Here is a 21,818-nt window from a genome sequence, read left to right as displayed (position 1 = left end):
ATCATTCGCAAAAATATTTGTGTTTCATAAACAGCATCTATAAGACTAATAACATGAAAGCAGTCTTTCAGAAAAATATGCACAGTTACAGAGTATAGCAGTGCTGTAAAACAGCAGATTTGGAAACAGAGATATAAGTTTTAGAATGGTCACCTGTTAACCATTTGCAGTTTAATCATTTTATTTTACACACTGTTGGACAAGTTCCTAACTACAAAGTAAAACAGCTTTAAGGATCAACAACACACACAAAATGCTAGTGGAACACAGCAGGCCAGGCAGCATCTATAGGAGAAGTACTGTCAACGTTTTGGGCCGAGACCCTTCGTCAGGACGAAGGGTCTCGGCCCGAAACGTCAACAGTACTTCTCCTATAGATGCTGCCTGGCCTGCTGTGTTCCACCAGCATTTTGTGTGTGTTGTTGTTTGAATTTCCAGTATCTGCAGATTTCCTCGTGTTTGCAGCTTTAAGGATGCTTATTTCATTCCTTACTCAAGAGTTAATTGCCACAGACCGCTGTAGAAACCAAGTCATTTAAAGCAGGGGTTGAAAGGTTCTTGATTAGTAAGGGCGTTAAAGGTTATGGGGAAAAGGGGTTGAGAGGGATAATAAGTCAGCCATGATGGAATGGTGGAGCAGGTTCGATGGGCTGAATGGCCTAATTCTGCTACTATGTTTTATGGTCTAAGAATTGAAAATTCAATTTTATTTTTTCCATCCCAATACTATGAACTTAATTTCATTTTAAAGCTGTAGGTTCAAAACATGTTAACCAAAATTGTGGTTTCATTAAAATTCCCTAATATGGTTTCATGCTAATTTTTATTGTGGACAAACAGCCAATTGCCAACCAAGATCTACAAGGCTGTGGACTGCTGAAGGTAACAAGGGGTGACCAGCTAAACCAGACAATAGTGATTAGATAACATCAAGCTTACATTTAAAGACACAGATGTATAGGAGGAATGGTAGACTGAGATTGGGAGAGTTTGAGAAGAAAAGTAAGAGTCAGTGCAAAAAGTTAATATTTTGATACGAAGTGCAGTATGAGGAGAAAGCAGTTAAACTACCCAGAGAGATGAAGTATTGAAGCATTTAACCATACTTACATCAGGAGTAAGGACTGAGTAACTGGGAGGTGGCCTGTCCACTGACACTGGAAGGCTGAAAGGTCCTGTTCGAAGGCGGCCATGTTGCATCAGAGGGATCCACTAAATAAGCGAGTTACAGAGTTTGAAATTAGAGAGCATACCAATAACAACAGCACGGGGCATCTGCTCTTCAGTTCAAGTTTTCTTGCAGCACCATTGCAAACAAATTATGAGCAACATTGGGACAAATAGCAGGGCTAAACGAAATTGTCTGAAATCCACAATAACACAATAATTTAAATGTATTTCTTCCCTCACAGATGTTAGGAAAAATTAGCCCTTGCTTCAATGAGAACTGACAAATAAATCAGTTCCCCATTTACAATAACAGTGTAGAGTTAATACATGCTTTCCTGAAGTCAGGTTTTGGATTGAGGTGTAAAATTAGTTACTTTTCTTGCAGTTGGACTTTTTTATGCTTGTAATTGTTATATGCACATAATTGCTCAGTGAGTTGTTACAGATGCCTCTGTATTCTTCTGAAGACTCCTTGGTTTCACTGGCAGATGTCATGCTACTTGAACCTAGGTATCTCATTGGTTAACTGTGACCAACGGAATTTCTGTTACCTCTAGTCTGGCATGAGAAGACTATACCACTTCTTTAGTCTGCTGATCTTTTGTTTGTCTCTGGCCATGTTTCTCCCCTATCCATCTTTGTTTTTGCAAAATTTAAGAAAATAATCAAAAGCAACAAGCTTTATGCCTCATTTTTGACTTGTGAAGACCATTTGCATCACTGAGCATCAGCATCCAACACAAGTAAATTCCTAGATCTAACGTAGTTGGTCATCTCATTGCCACAAATGGGAACATGTTTATTCTCACAGTGATTTACGTAGCAAGTAATGAAGATTCCAAGCTAACAGCTGCTGAAAAACAGGTACTTTTCTCCAAATACCCAAACAAAACCTTTTTTAACATGGAACTGTGAACACACAGCAGGGAATAAGTTCTTGAATCAGAACATATTGCTCATCTACTTGACTTCCCTTCTGAGTGACAATAACAGGTACAAGAGTACAGTTCAGAATAATTGATGACAAACAGCTTGGCTAGTCAACTGCCATCTCTTGTAATTATTCATTATAGTTAAATTGCAACCTGAAACAAGTTCACCCTCTTGCTTAGTTTATCAGGATCTATCTGTACTTGATGTGCATCTTTCAATCCATCCACTGATGCATGCAGGGCAAAGTTGTGAGGAAGTTCTATTTTAAACAGAAGCGCTAAAGTATCAGGCCATTGTGATGGCAACTGTTTATTAAATTTAAGTACAGCAAAACTCCAGTAATCCGTTATCCAATATCACATTTGCTCAATATCGGAAATCCCGATCTGGTGAAAGGGAGCAATGAAGCAAATGCATGCATCTGTCCAATTTGATGCTTCTTGAAAGCAACTATTCATAATCTGTGATTTCAACAATTCCAGTCCATTCCCCATGGACCCTGTTCCCACACTTCCAACCCATTTGCCAGGAATTCAATTTCCACATTCTCCATCCAATCACTGGGGTCTCATCTGCACTCTTTCAGTCCATTTCCTGGGTTCCTGGTTCTCCACACTCCCAGTCCACTCCCCATGGACCTGGTCCTACACTCCAAGTCTGTTCATTGGGGACCCAGTTCCCAGATTCCCCATCCAATCATAGTCATAGAAAACTATAATACAGAAACAGGCCCCTTGTCCCATCTATTCTGGGCAAACCATTTAAACGATGGGAGTACACTGACCTGTACTAGGACCGTAGTCCCCCATACCCCTCCCATCTATGAACTTATCCAAACTTCTCATGAACAGTGAAATCAAAACAGAATCAACAAATTCATTTGTAAGGCCAGTGATGTTGTGGGGGTGGAAATGGATTCTCTGATGGTGGTGTCTGAAAAGAGGATGCTGTCCAAGTTGCGTGCCATCTTGGACAATGTCTCCCATCCACTCCATTATGTACTGGTTAGGCACAGGAGTACATTCATTCCACCGAGATGCAACACTGAGCGTCATAGGAAGTCATTCTTGTCTGCGGCCATCAAACTTTACAACTCCTCCCTCGGAGTGTCAGACACCCTGAGCCAATAGGCTGGTCCTGGACTAATTTCCACTTGGCATAATTTACTTATCATTATTTAATTATTTATGGTTTTATTTTGCTATATTTCTACGCTATTCTTGGTTGGTGCGACTGTAACAAAACCCAATTTCCCTCGGGATCAATAAAGTATGTCTGTCTGTCAAAATCACATCCTCCAGTTGCAGTGGCAGCTCATTCCACTTTATCACCACCCTGAGTGAAGTTTCCCCTCACATTCCCCTTAACCATTTCATCTTTTGCCTTTAACCCATGATCTCAAATTGTTGTCTCCCCAACCTCAGTAGAAAAAGCCTGCTTGCATTTACCTTATCTATGCACCTCATAATTTTGTATACCTCTATTAAATCTCCCTTCAATATTCCATGATTTAGGAAGTATGTCTATTCAATCTTTCTTTACAACACACGAAGGTCTTCCAGTCCCAGCCACATTCTTGTAAACTTTTTCTGTACTCGTTCAATCTTATTTACATCTTTCCTGTAGGTAGTCCAAAACTGCATATCTTCCATATTAGGGCTCATCAACATTTTATACAACTTCAACATAACATCCCAACCCTTGTACTCAGTACTTTGATCTAGGAAGGCCACTGTGTCAAAAGCATTTTTTATAACCTTATTTACACGTGACACTACTTTCAATTAATTACGGACCTGTATTCCCAGATGCCTTTGTTCTACTGCTCACCATGTAAGTCCTAAGCTGGTTGATCTTCTCAAAGTGCAACAACTCACACTTATCTGCATTAAATTCCATCTCTCATTTTTCAGCTCATTCAGATCCTGCTGCAAGCTTTGATAGTTTTTCTCGCCGTCCATTACATCCCCAATCTTGGTGTCATCCACGAATTTACTGATCCAGTTAACCACATTATCATCCAGCTCATTGATATAGATGACAAACAACAATTGAGGGCCTGGTTTCCATACACCCTATCCAATGATACTCCTTATCCATTTGCCAGGGCTCAGATTCACACACTCCCTATCCAATCCTTGAGAATCTGCTTCTCATAAACACAAGAGATTCTGCAGATGCTGGAAATCTTAAGGAATACACAGAAAATGCCAGAGAAACACAGCAGGTCAGGAAGTATCTGTGTTGAGGAATAAACATTCAATGTTTCAGGCTGAAACCTTTCATCAGGAACTGCTTCTCATGCTCTCTTCTCACTCATGGTGGGGGGGGGGGGTGCAATGGATCGTACTTTTTTCCTTGTAAAAACCAGCATTGATAATGATATTGCATACTTTGTTGAGACCACTACTTTTTGACATGCATTATCATTACAAATAATTGATGGACCCATCTCTACAGTGTTATCATTTAACACCAAGTAAAAGCTTGATAAATGACATAAAATCCCCCCAGCAGGTCCAAGACTATTTGGTTAGTGGAATGTATCAATATTCAGTGTTTTTGAAATGTGTCCAAAAGGAAGTTTACTTTGGAGATATTTCCAAAAAGTAAACAATTCCAATCTACCAATTAAAATACTAAACACCACCCAATATTTAGTCAACATTAGAAACCTAACTAGGGCCTTAAGCATTATATCAGATTGAAAAGCTCCCTTTGGAGTCCTGCCTTACATTTCATTGACCAATTTAATGTTTCCCAGTCACTTACTGTGTAGCCCACAGGAGTCTCCAGTGAATAACTGGGTTTCTGCTGGCAGCTGATGTGGTAGAAGGTGAAGAGCAGGTGATGATTGTCTGTCAAATTGGCTGGAATTTTCATTTTAATTTCCTCATAAAACTCAGGAGATCTGTAATAATCACATAATATGTCAGTTTTTATCAGATACTCTGGTAAATGAGCACATCTACAAAGAGCACTACCACAAGAAAGCAGCATCCATCATCAAAGACCCCTACCATATAAGCCATGCTCTCTTCTAGGCGCTACTATCAGGAAGAAGGTACAGGAGCCTTGGGTCCCACACCACCAGGTTCAGAAACATTTATTATCATTCAACAATCTGGCTTCTGAACCGGTATGGATAACTTCACTCAACGCAGCACGGAATTGATCATTAAACACAATCTATGGATTCACTTTCAGGGACTCTACAACTCATGTTCTTGGTATTATTTATTATTACTGCTTGTTTATTTTTGTGTTTACACAATTTATTAGTGTTTGTGTGTAGTTTTCATTGATTCTATTGATTTCTTTGTTCTACTGTGAATGTCTGCATGAAAATGAATCTCCGGGTAGTATACAGTGACATATACATATTTTGATAATAAAATTACTTTGAACTTTGAAAGACTAATTATGGTTTCATCACTCACTTTCACCCTCTTAGTTTGAAAAATGCCTTTTCATACCAGCTACTTCTTATGAAGGAGGCACATAATCTTTTATTAAACAATGGGTGAATGCAATCATCTCTGTGATCAGAGCAACACTGCACTCACATAGTTAACTCACTGCCTGTTAAGCTAGAGAGATAAAACCATAAAGAATAGAAACAAGAGTAGGCATATTGCCCCTTGAACTTGATGCAAGATTCAATAAGATCATTGAGCTAGATATTTGCCTCTACCTCATGTTTGCTAAGCTAACTTTCTATATGGCCGCTGACATTTGAAAGGTCACAAACAGTTGCAAATAAACCTTTAACTATATTGCTCTGTTTAACTTCTGGCTGTAAATGGAAACCAGTCCTTAGTTCTTAAGATGTAAATGGAAAGCAGCTTGAAGTTAAAAAAAGCACCCTTTGCAAATTACCTCAGTATTTTGAAGGCACGCTGTCTGTAAAAAAACACGACACCTGCTTTATTATTGCTCAAGAGTAGAGTATAAGACAATGAATTGTTTAATTTGGGTTGTTTCAAAGTTGCTTGTTCAAGGGAGCTTGCAGAACCAGATGGATAACATTATTTAGCAAAGCAATAATTGAAGTGTTTATAGTTGGAAGTTATATGCACTCAGAAGTTAGCTCTGCACCATTAATGATAGCTAGCCAAAATCTATGTCACCAAAAATGCTTTAAAGCCTTTTGTGTTAAAAGGATATATGAGGAAATATCACACGCTTGTGAAGTCACTCAAGTGGGAGAAAGGGGGTACAAATGTAGGGAGCAGTTTAGCTTATGCTTATGCTTATGAAGAGGTCAATACTCCCCAATGCCATTAGGCTTTACAATTCAACCGCCAGGAGTAAATTATGTTAAAGTGCCGGGGTTGATTGTATTTAATGTATTTAAGTAAACTACTTAAGAACTTTTTAAAAGCTATTATTAATGCTTTTTGAGAGAGTGATTTAGATGCATATCATATTTTTACTGAGTTAAGTATTGTATGTAATTAGTTTTGCTACAACAAGTGTATGGGACATTGGAAAAATGTTGAATTTCCCCATGGGGATGAATAAAGTATCTATCTATCTATCTATCTATTGGGAATGGGCTAAAGAGCATCAAGAAACAAGGAAGAACTAGAATCCATTCCTTGAGCTTTGGTGTTTGTCTGCATCTATGTCTTTTTAGCTTATAGGATTTGTACCTGCATTTTGGAAATACTTAATCCTTTATATTTGAGAAATGTTTTGTGCTTTGAAAATGGTTTTTTACAAATCATTTGAAATTGGGATATTTTAAGATAGAAATTCTTGAGTTTTATACATGTTTTAAGAGTGCTGTGCAGATTTAAAATGTATCACTGTAAATAAATGAACTGTATTTTAAATTGGTTTGTTAGCTGGAAGTATCTTCACTTAGAAGGGAGAGGGAAACAAAACTCAAATAGTGGGTATTGGTAGCTAAACTCGCTGTGGAGAATAAACAGGGAAGTAAACTAGTCTTTGAAGTTTGGGTAGTTACAGTATAATCTCCCTTTAGTGAGAGTACTATTTAGTATGTCCAATAGGGCTTAAAGTCTTTCTTTCAGTTTAGAGCTTCATAGTCAGCAAACTCAATACATCATGGCTAATCCAATATCCAATTTCCATATTCATTTTCCTGGAAATGGCCAGAATCCTTGACTACCCTACTGATTACAAATCTATCTCAGCTATGAATACATTCAGGGATTCTGTGGCAACAACTTTAAAAGACTCACAATCCTTGGAGATGAAATTCTTTCTCATCTCAGTCTTATCCTGAGATTATGCCCTCTCGTTCTCAATTCTCTAACAAGGAGAAGTATTGTCTGAGCGTTTAGTCTATACTCTAAGAAACTTCAATGTTGAAATAAAATTGCCTCTTGTTCTTCTAAATCCCAATAGCTGCCACACTTCTGGTGCCAACATTGCATGCCCACAACTGAACTAATCCTAACTGCATGTCTTTGGGATGTGGCAGCAAACTGTAAACCAGTAGGAAGCCCATGCAGTCAGGGGGAGACCTACAAACCCCTCACAGGCGGTAGGAATCTAACGCCAAACTTACAGCTGGCACTGTAATAGCATTACATGAACGGGGGGGGGGGGGGGGGTTATCCGAATAATCCTTTTCTGAACTATCTTGAAATAATATCTTTCTTTTAATAAGGGGACCAAATCTTTTTGTAGCTTTTTTGACCTGATTGCACTGATGTCCTGTATAGTTGTAGCAAGATTTACCTGCTTTTATAGTTCACCATCTTAAAATAAAGGCCAGAATTGCATGAGCATTCCTGTTTACCTGCAGCTAGCTTTCTGTGCTTCATGAACAGGGACACGATACTCACTTGAGCTAGAGCTTTCTGTAGTTTTTCTCTACTGTAACAATCATCTTCAATTATTTTGCCCTACCACCCATCTTTGTAACATCTGCAAATGCCAACCATGAATACATGTTGTAAATAGCTCTAGACCCACAACTGATCCTTGTGACACTCTGAACTAGTGCCCAACCTGAAAATTATACTCTCATCCCTATTCACTACTTCCTGTGAGCTAGCCAGCCCACTATCCATTACAATGCAGGTCAGGCAGCATCAATGGAGGGAAATGAGCAATCAACATTTCAGGCTGAGACCTCTCATCAGATCCTGATGAAAGATCTCAATCAAAAACATTGACTGTACATTTCCCTCCAAAGATAAGTCAGACATGTTGAGTTCATCCAGTACTCAACATGTGTGTGCTTTTCAAGATTTCCAGCATCTGTGGAATCTCATGTTTATCAATTATAATCTATTACCTCCAAGTATCATGAACTAATCTTGCAAACTAACCACATCGATTGGGGCGACACAGTAATGCTATTATCGTGTTAGTGACCCGGGTTCAATTACACTACTCTATGTAAGGGGTTTGTGTATTCTCCCCAGGACTCATAATAACAAGCGGATGCAAAAAACATCTGCACAGCCCCTAAAAGCCTGGTAAGACTTAAGTTTTGGCACTTACTTGTTGTGATACACCACAGCAGAATATGCTTCTCTTGAAAATTCAGCACAGCTGGACTTCCCAAAAATAACCTGCATTTGTACAAAAGACAGAAACAAATTATTAGGTAGCAGCGGGCAGCAGAAGCACACCAGCTGACTGAAAAATAACATTTAAAATTCAAGTAATCAATTATGGCCTTGCAACTGAAAGAAACATAAAATTAAGCGGACATAAAACTGGAAAGCTGCACAAACGGATTCAGGTAAATGCATGAAAGCTTTTAAAAATAAAGCTGCCTTAAGTGGAATGAAGAAGTTAGGACAGGATACTCAAAGCCAACATTAAACAATGAAGAAAAGGAAGGATGAGAAACAAGACCTTGAACTTGAAGCTCATACATTTCCCAACACTGGATTCCATCTGTCAATTCTTTGTCTGGTGTCCTAATCTGTCCAAGTTCCTCTGTAGCCTCTCTACTTCCTCAAAATACCTGCTCCTCCATCTCTCTTCGTATCTCCTGCAGACTTGGCCACAAAGCCATCAATTCTTTAACAAGTCATGGACATGTAACATAAAAGAGACGGTTTGCAACGCAGACCCCTGTGGAACACCGTTAGTCATCGGCAACCAATTAGAAAAGGCTCCCTTTATTGCCACTCTTTGCATCCTGCCAATCAGCCAATACTTTATCCATGCTGGTAACTTTCTTGTAATACCATGGGTTCTTAACTTGTGAAGCAGTCTCGTGTGTAGTGCCACGTAAAAGGCCGTCTGAAAATCCAAGTACATAACTACCACCAATTCTCTTTTGTGTATCTTGCTTGTTATTCCTTCAAAGAATTCCAACATACTTGTCAGGCAAGATTTTCCCATAAGTATGCTGACTGCAGCCTGTTTTATCATGTGCCTCCAAGTACCCCGAAACCAAATCCTAAACAATCAACTCCAACATCTTCCAAACCACTGAGGTCAGACTAACTAGCCTTTAATTTCCTTTCTTCTGCCTCTCTCCCTTCTTGAAGAGTGACGTTTTCCATTCTTTTGCAATTTTCCATTCCTCTGGACCCATGACAGAATAAATTGATTCTTGAACTATCAATTCAAGATGATGTATAAGATGATGAGAGTCATTGATCATGTGGAGTCAGAGGCTTTTTCCCAGGGCCGAAATGGCTAGCACAAGAAGGCTTTTAAGGTGCTTAGAAGTAGGTACGAAGGAGATATCAGGGGTAATTTTTTTTTTCTACGCAGAGAGTAGTGAGTGCGTGGAAAAGGTTGCTGGCAACGGTGGTGAAGGCGGATACGATAGGGTCTTTTAAGAGACTCCTGGACAGGTACATGGAGCTCAGAAAAGTAGAGGGCTGTGGGTAACCCTAGGTAATTTCTAAGGTAAGGACATGTTCGGCACAGCGTTATGGGCCAAAGAGCATGTATTGTGCTGTAGGTTTTCTATGTTTCTATCATTATTAATGCCTTCACAAACACTTCAACCACCTCTTTCAGAACCTTAGGGTGTGTATGATCTGGTCCAGGTAAGTTATCTACCTTTAGACCTTTTAGTTGCCCAAGAACTTTCTCCCTAGTAATGGCAGCTTCACTCTGCCCCTGGACATTCTCAAGCCTTTGCCATACTGCTAGTGTCTTCCACAGGCTTCTGCAAAATACTTATTCTGTTCGTCCATCATTTCCTTGTCTCCCGTTAATACCTCTCCAGCTTCATTTTCCAGCTGTCCAATACCTACTCCCACCTTTCTTTTACACTTTATGTATCTAAAGAAGCTTTTGATAGTCTCTTTAATATTGTTGGCTAGCTTACCTTCGTATTCCATCTTTTCCTTCTTTATGATTTTTAGTTGCCTTCTGTTGAGTTTTTAAAGCTTCACTAACCTCATTTATTTTTGCTCTATTATATGCCCTCTCTTTGGCTTTTATGTTGGCTTTTCTTCAAGAGGTGACATCCAAAACTGAAGACCCTTGCCATTTTTGAACATGTCCTCTTCTCATTATTCCCATCAGAAGGTACAAGAGCCTGAAGACCCACACTCAACTATTCAGAAGCAGCTTCTTCCCTCCATGATCAGATTTCTCCATAGTCCATACATCCATGTAACTACTATGTTGCTCCTTCTTATTTTTGTAATTTATCGTTATTTATCTTTACACTATACTGATTCCGCAAAACAACTAATTTCACATCATTTACATCAGTAATAACAAATCTGATTCTGACTCTTGACTACAGATGCTGGGAACTGGAACAATAGGAAAACAATCCGCTGGAGGGATTCAGAGCATGAAGCAACAGTTGTGGAAGGCAAGAAATAGTCAATGTTTGACTAACAAGTCTCTTTCCCATTCTGATGAAAGTTTTCAACCTGAAATATTAACTGTTTCTCTTTCCACACATGCTGCCTGCCCTGCTTAGTTTCTGTGCACATTTTATGTTAATAAAAGAAATGATCTTGAAGGAGATAGAAACTGAAAAAAGATGTAGTTACGCTGTGAGGAAGACTGAGTTTGGGGTCTGAGTTACAATATAACCACCTTCTCATTAGAAAACTTGTGTGTGAACCTTGACCATAGTCTGGTTTAGACTTGGGTCTAAGGCTTGGTCGAGACTTGCTGCTCGAACACAAGACAGTAAATGGGAAGAATAAACCTTTAGCTGTACAAAGATTCTTAGTTTCATTACGGACATCAATTGGAGACAAATACCAAAGAAAACATCTTGCAACATCTGAGCTAGTTTACTATTTCAACAGTGAAATGGAGAATATTAAGTGTAATGTGTTAACTAATATACATGATGTCTCAAAACAGATGCATCTACAGTTCAATATCCTGTGGGAGTAAAAGTTCTTGCAATCTTCTCAAGTATCAATGATTACACTAAGTAATTTTGGTTCTACAGCAAGTACAGTACGTACTGCTCTGTTAAGTACTTACTCTGCAAAAATATACAAAATAATTGAAAATTAGTTATGTAACTCTTAGTATCAAAAATGCAAAGGGCTGAAATCTGTGTGAAAGAAGTGTGTTAACTCTCACTAACAGTGCAAAATTCACAGACTTTGTCAGTAAATAAATCTCTTCCCAAAGCTCAACTTTGATAAGGTCTAACCCATTTCTGGCTACCACAGAAACCGTCATCTGGAAGAACTTCTTAACTAATTAGCATCTCAGAAAATATGAAGTTTCTCAAACATCTGGCTTCCAGCACCTCTCCCCAGAGCAACATTTCTAGCCTTTACTTTGACCATAGACCATAAGATATAGGAGCAGAATTAGGCCACTTAGTCCATTGAGTCTCCTCCACCATTTAATTGTGGCTGATTTATTATCCCACTAACCCAATTCTCCTGTCTTCTCTGTTATCCTTGATGCCCTTACTAATCAAGAACGTATCAACATCTACTTTAAATATACCCAAAGACTTGGCCTTCACAGACAACTGTGGCAATGAATTCTACAGATTCACCATCCTCTGGCAAAAGAAATTCCTCCTTATCTCTGTTCTAAAAGGACATCTTCGTATCCTAAAGTGACCTTCTGTTCCTAGAGTCTCCCACTATAGGAAAGATCTCTCCACGTCCACTCTATCTAGGCTGTTTGACATTTGATAAGTTTCAATGAGATTCCCCTCCCCCCCCCCGCCATTCTTTTGAACTCTAGTGAGTGAAGCCCAGAATCATCAAATACTCCTCATACCCTTTCATTCCGGAGATTATTCTCATGAACCTTTGCTGGACCCTCTCCAATGCCAGCACATTTTTTCTTAGATCAGGCCCAGTCTAGTCGATTTCTGGCAACAACAGAAACCGGAAAGGCTTCTGAACTAAATAGTGTATAGGAAGATAGGTGGTTTCTCATTTAGTACCTCTGGCTTCCTACACCTCTCCCCACTGCAATGTTTCTGGTCTTAATTTTGATGTTATGTTTATTCCTTTTCAAAATCTGTTTCCTCCTCTTCTATGTGAAGAACCGAATTTCTCACACTCCTTTTCTTCCCTGTTTTCAAATGATAATTTTATTACACTGTCGTATGTATATTCTTCCCTAGCACCTTAAAGCTTTGGCAGTACTAAAGATGCTTTGTTCTGCATTGAGCCCTATCCCCATTACCCTGTTGTGTTGGAATGTAAAGATTCTCTAACAACACACACAAAAAAACTGAAGGAACTCAGATCAGGCAGCATAAATGGAAAGGAATAAAAGTCGACACTTTGAGCCGAAACTCTTCATTAGGTCTGGAAAAGAAGGGGGAAGAAGCCAGAATAAGAAGGTGGGGGGAGGGGGAGGAGTATAATCTGGCAGGTGATAGGTGAAGCAAATTGAGAGGGAAGGTAGGTGTGTGGGATAGGGGGATAAGGTGAGAGGCTGGAAGGTGATGGGGTGGGGAGAAGGGTAAAGGGCTAAAGAAAAAGGAATCTGACGGAGAGAAGAGCGGACCATGGGAGAAAGGTGAGGCATCGATGGAGGCAACAGGTTGCACTTAAGATTCTATAACATTCAATATTTTATGTGCAATTAATGGCAACAGAAATTGAATCAATAGAACTGGCTCACTTCCTGCCTTGTTAAATATCTCCTGATATTATGATAGTACTACAGAGTTAATGAATCTCACAAGTAATCCTGGATATTTGCAAGGCAAAAGGTTAAAGAACCAAGTTTTTTCTTTAAAACCTTCTTTCAATCCACCCCAAAACTAAAGCTTAACATCAAGCCTGATCTTTTTTTCCATGCTGATAATCTCATATACTGCCTTCACTTGCGACTTCTCAATAATGAATACGAATCACATTGCTTTTTCTCAATATATGTTTTGACAGTAGGTATGTGCAATCATATGTTTACATAATAGAGTTGCAAAACATTGATGCAAGATGCTTTTTACCGCCATTGCACTATTGGCATCCTCTCCTGCCATGAACTGGACTTTCACGGCAATATTTCGCACAGACCCTTGACGGCTGCTGAAATTCAAGCTCTGTGGGTAGACGTATACCAGGTTCCTAAAGACAATAATGAAAGTGGGTTAGGACAGACAACGCACAAAGTAATGCCACATACCAGACTTTGTGAATGGTTATTTCAGTTAGAGATACAGCACACTAACAAGTACTGCTGAAGAGGATGGTGAATCGGGAGCACTGGTTACAACAGACAACCCCAACAGATTCACAGGTGAAGTGATGCCTCACCTGGACATACTGTTTGGGACCCAAAATGGAAGTAAAGGAGGAGGTGAATTAGCAGGTGTTGCATTTCTGTTGCTTGTCAGGATGGAGATTAGTGGGGAGGGGCAAACATAGAAACATAGAAAATATGTGCAGGAGTAGGCCATTCAGCCCTTTGAGCCTGCACCACCATTCAGTATGATCATGGCTGATCATCCAACTCATAACCCTGTACCTGCTTTCTCACCATATCCCCTGATTCCTTTAGCCACAAGGGGACTAGGGTATCACGGAGGGGCCAATCTCTGATGAAGGCGGAGATTAGGGGGGTAAAAATGTGCTCTGAAGATGGCAGAAGCTATGAAGAATGATGTGTTGAATATGGAAACTCATGTAGTTAGTGAGGACAAAAGAAACGGTCTCTGTTAAGGCAGTACGAAGATGGGATGAGTGCAGATGTCTGGGAAATGGAAGAGATGTGGGTGAGGGCAGCATCAATGGTGGAGGAAGGGAAACCCCGTTCTTTGAAGGAGGACAGCTCTGTTGTCCTGCAAAGGAAAGCCTCATCCTGGGAACAGATGCGGTGGAGGCAAAGGAACTGAGAAAAGGAAATAGCATTTCTACAGGAGACAGGGTTTTTATAAAAGACATCAGTAGACAGTTTGTCTTCCAGAGATGAAGACAGAGAAACTGATAAAGGGGATAGAGGTGTCAAGAAACGGATCAAGTGAATTTAAGGGCATGGTGGAAGCAGAAAACAAAGTTGATGAAATTGACGACCTCAGCAGGGTGCATGAAGCAGCATCAATGCCATCGTCAATGAAGTGCAGGAAGAGTTGGGGAGCATTATCAGGGAAGGCTTGGAACATGGACTGTTCTAGGTAGCTATCAAAAAGACAGGCATAGCTGGGGATTATGCAAGTGCCCACTGTTACCCCTTGGGTTTAGAGAAAGTGGGAGGAGCTGAAGGAGAAATTGTTGAGGGTGAAAACCAGCTCTGCCAGATAGAGGAGGGTGGTGGTGGGGGGGAACTGATTGGGTATTTTGCTGGGAAAGAGGTGGAGATCTTTAATACCTTCTTGATGGGGTTAGAGGGTATCGGGACTGGACATCCAATGAGAAAATGAGACATTCAAGGCCAGGGAATTGAAAGTTATTGAGGAGACCAAGAACACGTGGTGTCGCAGATGTAGGTGAGAAGGGACTGAACCAAGGGAGATAGAATGGAAATGTGACATGCAAACAAGAGTTCATTGGGGCAGGAACAGGCAGACACAAAGACAGAGATCTAGACAGTCTGGTTTGTAGATCTTGGGTAGGAGGTAGAGTTGAGCATTGCAGGGTAAAGAATCTATGAGCATGGTGGCAGTGGGTGGGAGTACCAGAGCTGATGAGGTTAGTGATGGTGTCAAAGACAATTTTCTGATGGTCCAGAGTGAGGTCCTTTCAAAGGATAAGTAAGAGGAGGTGTCTGACAGTAGGGCAAATCAGACTACCACACTACAACAGTACCCCCCTTTGTCTGAGGATTTAATGGTAAGGTTGGGAATGGTGCAGTGAGAGTGGAGGCAGTGTGTCAGAGAGGGTAATGTTCAAAGAGTAGAGAGGGTAACGTTCAAAGAGTAGAGAGGAGTGCTGAAATCAAGCTGGTTGATGTCTCATTGGCAATTAGAGATGAAAAGACCCAGAAGAAGAAGGGAACCAGAGCTGGGTGTCCAAGAGAAGAAGGTTAGAAACAGGACAAGGGGTCATCGGTGCAGGATGGGAAATCTTTGCCAAAGAAGTAGGCTCAGAGACGGAAGCAACAGAAGAGGAACTCAGCGTCATTGCGGGCATGGAACTCAGAGGTGCAGGTGAGAGGAGACAATGGTAAGGCCCTTGCTGAGAACAGAGTGTTCTGCCTGAGAGAGAAGGTCAGAGGGAATGGTGAACACACAGCAGGGAATAGAATTGGGATCAGAGGGAGAGGAGGGTTGGTGGTGTCAGAGGAGTAGGATCGGTTTGGGTGCGCAGGGAAGGAAAGGTGAGAAGAAGATGAAGGCACTGATGATCCAAGAGGTGACAAAAGAGCCTAAAAGACCTGGAGTTGGAGTGGTGATGGAGGAAGGGGACACTGGGGGGCCCCAGCAACAGCGAGGAAGGTCTCGGCCTGGAGATGGATTGGCCATAAAATGTGGTCTGATCTTCATCTAAGTCACAATCATAGACAAACACAATCTGCCCAAACTAATAAAACACAAACAATTGCATTTTTCATGTCTTTATTTAACACATTGTTGAACCATTCACAGTGCAGGCTGGAAAAAGTACGTGAACCCTCATACTTAACACACAAAAAATGCTAGAGGAACTCAGCAGGCCAGGCAGAATCTATGGAAAAAAGTACAGTCAATGTTTCAGGCCCAACCTTTTAGCTGGACTTGTATTTAATAACTGGTAGAATTAACTTTACAGCAATAACCTCCACCAAACGTTTCCTGTAGCTGCTGATCAGATTTACACAATGGCAAGGAGGGATTTTAGACCATTCCTCCATACAAAACTCTTTCAGTTCATCAATATTTTGGGATCCCTTGCATGAACAGCCTTTTTTAGGTCAAGCCACAGCATCGCAATTGGGTTGAGGTCTGGACTCTGACTTGTCCATTCCAAACACAAATTTTCTTCTTTTTAAACCATTCTGTGGTTGATTTGGTCTTATATTTTCGATCATTGTCTTGTTGCATCATCCAACTTCTATTAAGCTTCAGGTGATGGAATGCTACCGATATTCTCTTGTAAAATGTCTTGATGCAATTTTGAATTCTTTGTTTCCTCAATGATTGCAAGTTGTTCAGTCTCCGAGGCAGCAAAACAGCCCCACACCATGATGCTCCTTCCACCATGCTTCACAGTTGGGATGAGGTTTTGGTGTTGGTGTGCAGTGCCCTTTTTGATCCAAACATTTCAATGTGCATTTCCGCAAAAAAGTTCAACTTTTGTCTCCTCTGTCCACAGAACATTGTCCCAGAAGCGTTGTGGAACATCCAGGTAGTCTTTTGCAAACTTGAGATGTTCAGCAATTTCTCTTTTCGGAGAGCAGTGGTTTCTTCCATGGTGTCCTTCCATGAACATCATTCTCTTTCAGTGTTTTTCTTATAGTGGACACATGAACAGTGACTTTAGTAAGTTCTAGAGATTTCTGCAGGCTTTTTGCTTTTACCCTTGGGTTCTTTTTCACCTCCTTCAGCATTCATTAATTGAATGCTTTTGAAGAAGGCATTACCCCAGAGGTTCACATAATTTTTTGAACCCAAACTGTGATTGTTTAAATAGTGTAATTAGTATTGACAAGAAGTACAATTGTGTGTGTTTGTGTGTTATTAGTTTAGACAGATTGTGTTTGTCTATTATTGTGACTTAGATCAAGATCAGACCACATTTTATGAGTAATTAATGCAGAAAACCAGGTAATTGCAAAAGGTTCACAAACTTTTTCTTGCATCTGTATGTGAACACCGATTCTAACATGAATGGTGTTACACATGGCCCTAGTATACATACAGTGTGATCCTAAATCCTCTGCATTATGAAAAAACTTACAAACATAGCCATTGAACACACCCCTTAAAAGGTAAAATCCCAGGGATTTTCAACAAGTATTGTCATTTATTACCATACCCCCTTTGAAAATGTGATGCATTGTGAGAGGTGGTTAAATGAACAGAAAGGCATTTTTTAATGTAGTTTTTTCAGTACATTAGTGTCTATCACCTGATAAATATTCAATCCCCATTGGGTTAAATGCACTCATTCACTATAATTAAAGTTAATAATCCTTAACGATTATCTTGGAAAATCATGGAAGTTTGTATTGCTCTGCACAGGAACAGAAATACTTGAAAGCAGACGTTTTTTTCTACTGCTGTGTGCGGTATATTAGGTTAATGCTCAAAAAGCCTGTACTGCATTTGTTCCAACAGCTGTCATTGTTCAAAATGCCTGAAGGGCTTCAGACTACATGTACTGAATTCAAAAGAGTCTCTGGGCATCACATTAACCCAGATTTATACATTTCTGCAAAAAAAAATGAAAAGCACACACAAAACAGATGGAATTCTATAAAGTGGAGCCTCTGCACACCTGGACACATGCACCCAAAAAAAAATGAAGTTGCTGGAATCAACATAATTGAGATTTTTATCTTGCAACTTATTTTAAGCTTTTGAATTTTTTTTTATATGTACCATTTATCGACTGTGAAATCTGTCAATTTGTGCAAGGAACCAAGCTTATATTGTATAGCTCTGGAAAGAAGTGAATGTACATCCACTACAGTTCTCTGTGTTGTTCAAGACAAAAAAATATCAAAGTTTAGCTTAAGCTTAAGGGTTTCTGCGGATGCTGGAAATCCAGAGGAACACACACAATATGCTTGAGGAACTCAGCAGGTCAGCCAGCACCTACTGACCTGCTGAGTTCCTCCTACATTTTGTGTATGTTGCTCAAAGGATAGCTGTATTTCTCAAATGTACCGTACATTGAAGCAAAATGTGTCATTTTGCCTTAGTGACCAACAGAGTCAGAAGATGGTGCTGGGGAAAGCTTGCAAGTGTCGCCATGCTTCTGGCACCAACACTGCATGTCCATAACTCACTGACCATGTGTCTTCAGAATGTGGGAAGAAACTGAAGCACCCAGAGTAAACTCACATGGTACAGGGAGAACACACAAAACAGTGGCAGGAAATTAATTCCAATTGGTGATCTCTGGTGCTGTAAAGTGACTGCGCTAACCGCTATACTACCGTGCCACCCAATTACACCAATTAACATTTGCTGACAATTGTTGTCTTAAATCATGTTTTCAGGGTAATGGCCAAATCTGCCTTGAAAATTCAGAACAATGTGTTAATTAAGTATCCCATTATAGATCATTTTACTTGCAAATCAGCAAATAAAGTCAGAAAATTTAGAGTTGTGAATCCCCAAACTGTGATACAACATGTTATCTCTCAGCTGTTTTGCAAAGTGGCCACCCAGTATTACCTCTACTGTTAGAATCAGGTTTAATATCACCTGCATATGTTGTGAAATTTTTTGTTATGTGGCAGCAGTACATTGTAATACACAATAAAAAATCTATAAATTACAATAAAAATATATACTGTATAAAAATTACATTAATTGAGTAACAGAACATAGAAAACCTACAGCACAATACAGGCCCTTCAGCCCACAAAGTTGTGCCGAACATGTCTCTACCTTAGAAATTACTAAGGTTACCCATAGCCCTTTTTTAATGCAAAAAGAGAGCAAAGAAAATGTGATGTAGGGTACATGCGTTCATTATCTATTCAGATATCTGATGGCGGAGGGGAAGAAGCTGTTCCTGAAATGTTGAGTGTGCGTCTTCCAGCTCCTGTACCTCCTCCTTGATGGTAGCAATGAGAAGAGGACATTTCCTGGGTGACTGGATCCCTGAATGACAGATGCCGTCTTTTTGAGGTATTACCTTTTGAAGGTGTCCCTGATGCTAGAGAGGCTATTGCCCATAACGGAACTGGAAAATTTACAACTTTCCGCAGCTTTTTCCAATCCTGTATAGTGGCCCCTCCGTACTGGACTCTGATGCAACCAGTTGGAACACTCTCCACGGTGCATCTGTAAAAAGTTGTGACTCTTTGGTGACATTGAGTGGTTTCACAACAACAGTTGTTGTTGTGACACCACTCAACCAGCTGATCCATCTTGCACATGTATGCCTCATTACTACCATCTGAAATTTTACCAACAATAGTTGCGTCATTGGCAAATTTATTGATGGTGTTTGAGCTATGCCTAGTCACAGAGTCCTGGATGTCAAAACAATAGATCCATGGGCAAAGTACACATCCTTAAGATCTTCCAGTGTTGATGGAGGAGATATTACTCCTTACCTGCATTGACTGTGATCTCCCAGTGAGGAAATCAAGGATCTAGTTGCTGACGGAGGTACAGCGGTCCAGGCTTTGGAGCTTGTTCATTAGAACTAATGGTACAATTATGTTGTACACTGAGCTGTACTCAATAAACAACAGCCTGATGTAGGCATTGCTATTGTCCAGGTGATCCAAAACCAAGTGGAGAGCCAGTGACATTGCTATAGATCTATTGTGAAACAGGCAAATTGCAACTTAGGCAGGAGTTGTTTCTAGTCATGATCAACCTCTCAAAGCACTTCATCACAGTAGATGTGAGTGCAACTGGGTGGTAGTTATTGGGACAGCTCACCGTGCTCTTCTTAGGCACTGGTACGATTGTTACCCTTTAGAAGCAGGTGGGAACCTTTATGCAGCAGTGAGAGACTGAAAATATCCTTGAACACTCCCACTAGCTGGTTGGCACATGTTTTCAGAGCCCTACCAGGTATACCATCAAGGATGTCAGAAAGATGTCCTGACGTTGGCCTCCAAGAAAGAGATCATAGGATCACCAGGTGCAGCAGGGATTCACACAGGTGTACATTCATTCTGCTTTTCAAAGCATGCATAAAAGGCGTAGAGCTCATCTGGGAAAGAAGCATTGCAGCCATTCATGACATTATGTTTCACAAGCCCTGCCAGAGCTGATCTGCTTCAGATTCAGTCTCTAACTTCAAGCAAAATTAATTTTTTGCTCTTAGAACAGCCTTCTATAGGTCATACCTGGACTACATATACAGGTTTCCCCCGCTATTCGAAGGTAGAGCGTTCCTATGAAATGGTTCGTAAGCCGGAATGTCGTAAAGTGAAGAAGCAATTACCATTTATTTTTATGGGAAAAATTTCTGAGCGTTCGCAGACCCAAAAAATAACCTACCAAATCATGCCAAATAACACATAAAACCTAAAATAACAGTAACATATAGTAACAGCAGGAATGATCTGATAAATACACAGCCTATATAATGTAGGAATACTTTTCTACAATTATTGCAGCACTGTCCACTGCAGCGAAAATTTCACGCAAGTGCTCTCAGCAGCACTCACAGCAAAAAACACACAGTGCAAGTGCTCCTGGCAGAAACACACGGCGCAAAGCGCTCCCGGCAGAAACACACGGCGCAAAGCGCTCCCGGCAGAAACACACGGTGCAAAGCGCTCCCGGCAGAAACACACGGTGCAAAGTGCTCCCGGCAGAAACACACGGCGCAAAGCGCTCCCGGCAGAAACACACGGTGCAAAGTGCTCCCGGCAGAAACACACGGCGCAAAGCGCTCCCGGCAGAAACACACGGTGCAAAGTGCTCCCGGCAGAAACACACGGTGCAAAGTGCTCCCGGCAGAAACACACACTGCAAAGTGCTCCCGGCAGAAACACACACTGCAAAGTGCTCCCGGCAGAAACACACGGCGCAAAGCGCTCCCGGCAGAAACACACGGTGCAAAGTGCTCCCGGCAGAAACACACGACGCAAAGTGCTCCCGGCAGAAACACACGACGCAAAGTGCTCCCGGCAGAAACACACGGCGCAAAGCGCTCCCGGCAGAAACACACGGTGCAAAGTGCTCCCGGCAGAAACACACGACGCAAAGTGCTCCCGGCAGAAACACACGGTGCAAAGTGCTCCCGGCAGAAACACACGGTGCAAAGTGCTCCCGGCAGAAACACACGACGCAAAGTGCTCCCGGCAGAAACACACGGTGCAAAGTGCTCCCGGCAGAAACACACGGTGCAAAGCGCTCCCGGCAGAAACACACGACGCAAAGCGCTCCCGGCAGAAACACACGGTGCAAAGCGCTCCCGGCAGAAACACACGGTGCAAAGTGCTCCCGGCAGAAACACACGACGCAAAGTGCTCCCGGCAGAAACACACGGTGCAAAGTGCTCCCGGCAGAAACACACGGTGCAAAGTGCTCCCGGCAGAAACACACGGTGCAAAGTGCTCCCGGCAGAAACACACGGTGCAAAGTGCTCCCGGCAGAAACACACGGTGCAAAGTGCTCCCGGCAGAAACACACGATGCAAAGTGCTCCCGGCAGAAACACACGGTGCAAAGTGCTCCCGGCAGAAACACACGGTGCAAAGTGCTCCCGGCAGAAACACACGGTGCAAAGTGCTCCCGGCAGAAAC

The 21,818-nt window shown here is 41.1% G+C and overlaps 1 protein-coding gene across 7 annotated transcripts in view; it reads right to left on the bottom strand.

Annotated features, from left to right (window-relative positions):
* dock6 (dedicator of cytokinesis 6) overlaps positions 1 to 21,818 on the bottom strand; it is a 209,529-nt gene that overhangs the window by 109,448 nt on the left and 78,263 nt on the right. For all 7 annotated transcript variants that reach the window (XR_012101800.1, XM_073069028.1, XM_073069029.1 and 4 more), the window contains exons 15-18: positions 13,466 to 13,583; positions 8,587 to 8,657; positions 4,876 to 5,014; positions 1,111 to 1,212 (exon numbers count right to left, since the gene is read on the bottom strand). Coding sequence is in view for 6 of the 7 variants with exons in the window: in XM_073069028.1 (XP_072925129.1) it covers positions 1,111 to 1,212; positions 4,876 to 5,014; positions 8,587 to 8,657; positions 13,466 to 13,583 (430 nt within the window). In the remaining variant the exon portion in view is untranslated. The remainder of the gene's footprint in view (positions 1 to 1,110; positions 1,213 to 4,875; positions 5,015 to 8,586; positions 8,658 to 13,465; positions 13,584 to 21,818) is intronic.

The sequence above is a fragment of the Hemitrygon akajei genome, chromosome 16, assembly GCF_048418815.1.
Source record: "Hemitrygon akajei chromosome 16, sHemAka1.3, whole genome shotgun sequence".
In the NCBI taxonomy this organism is placed as follows: Eukaryota; Metazoa; Chordata; class Chondrichthyes; order Myliobatiformes; family Dasyatidae; genus Hemitrygon; species Hemitrygon akajei.
Note: the sequence above shows the minus strand (reverse complement) of the source record. Positions and strands in the feature narration are given on the sequence as shown.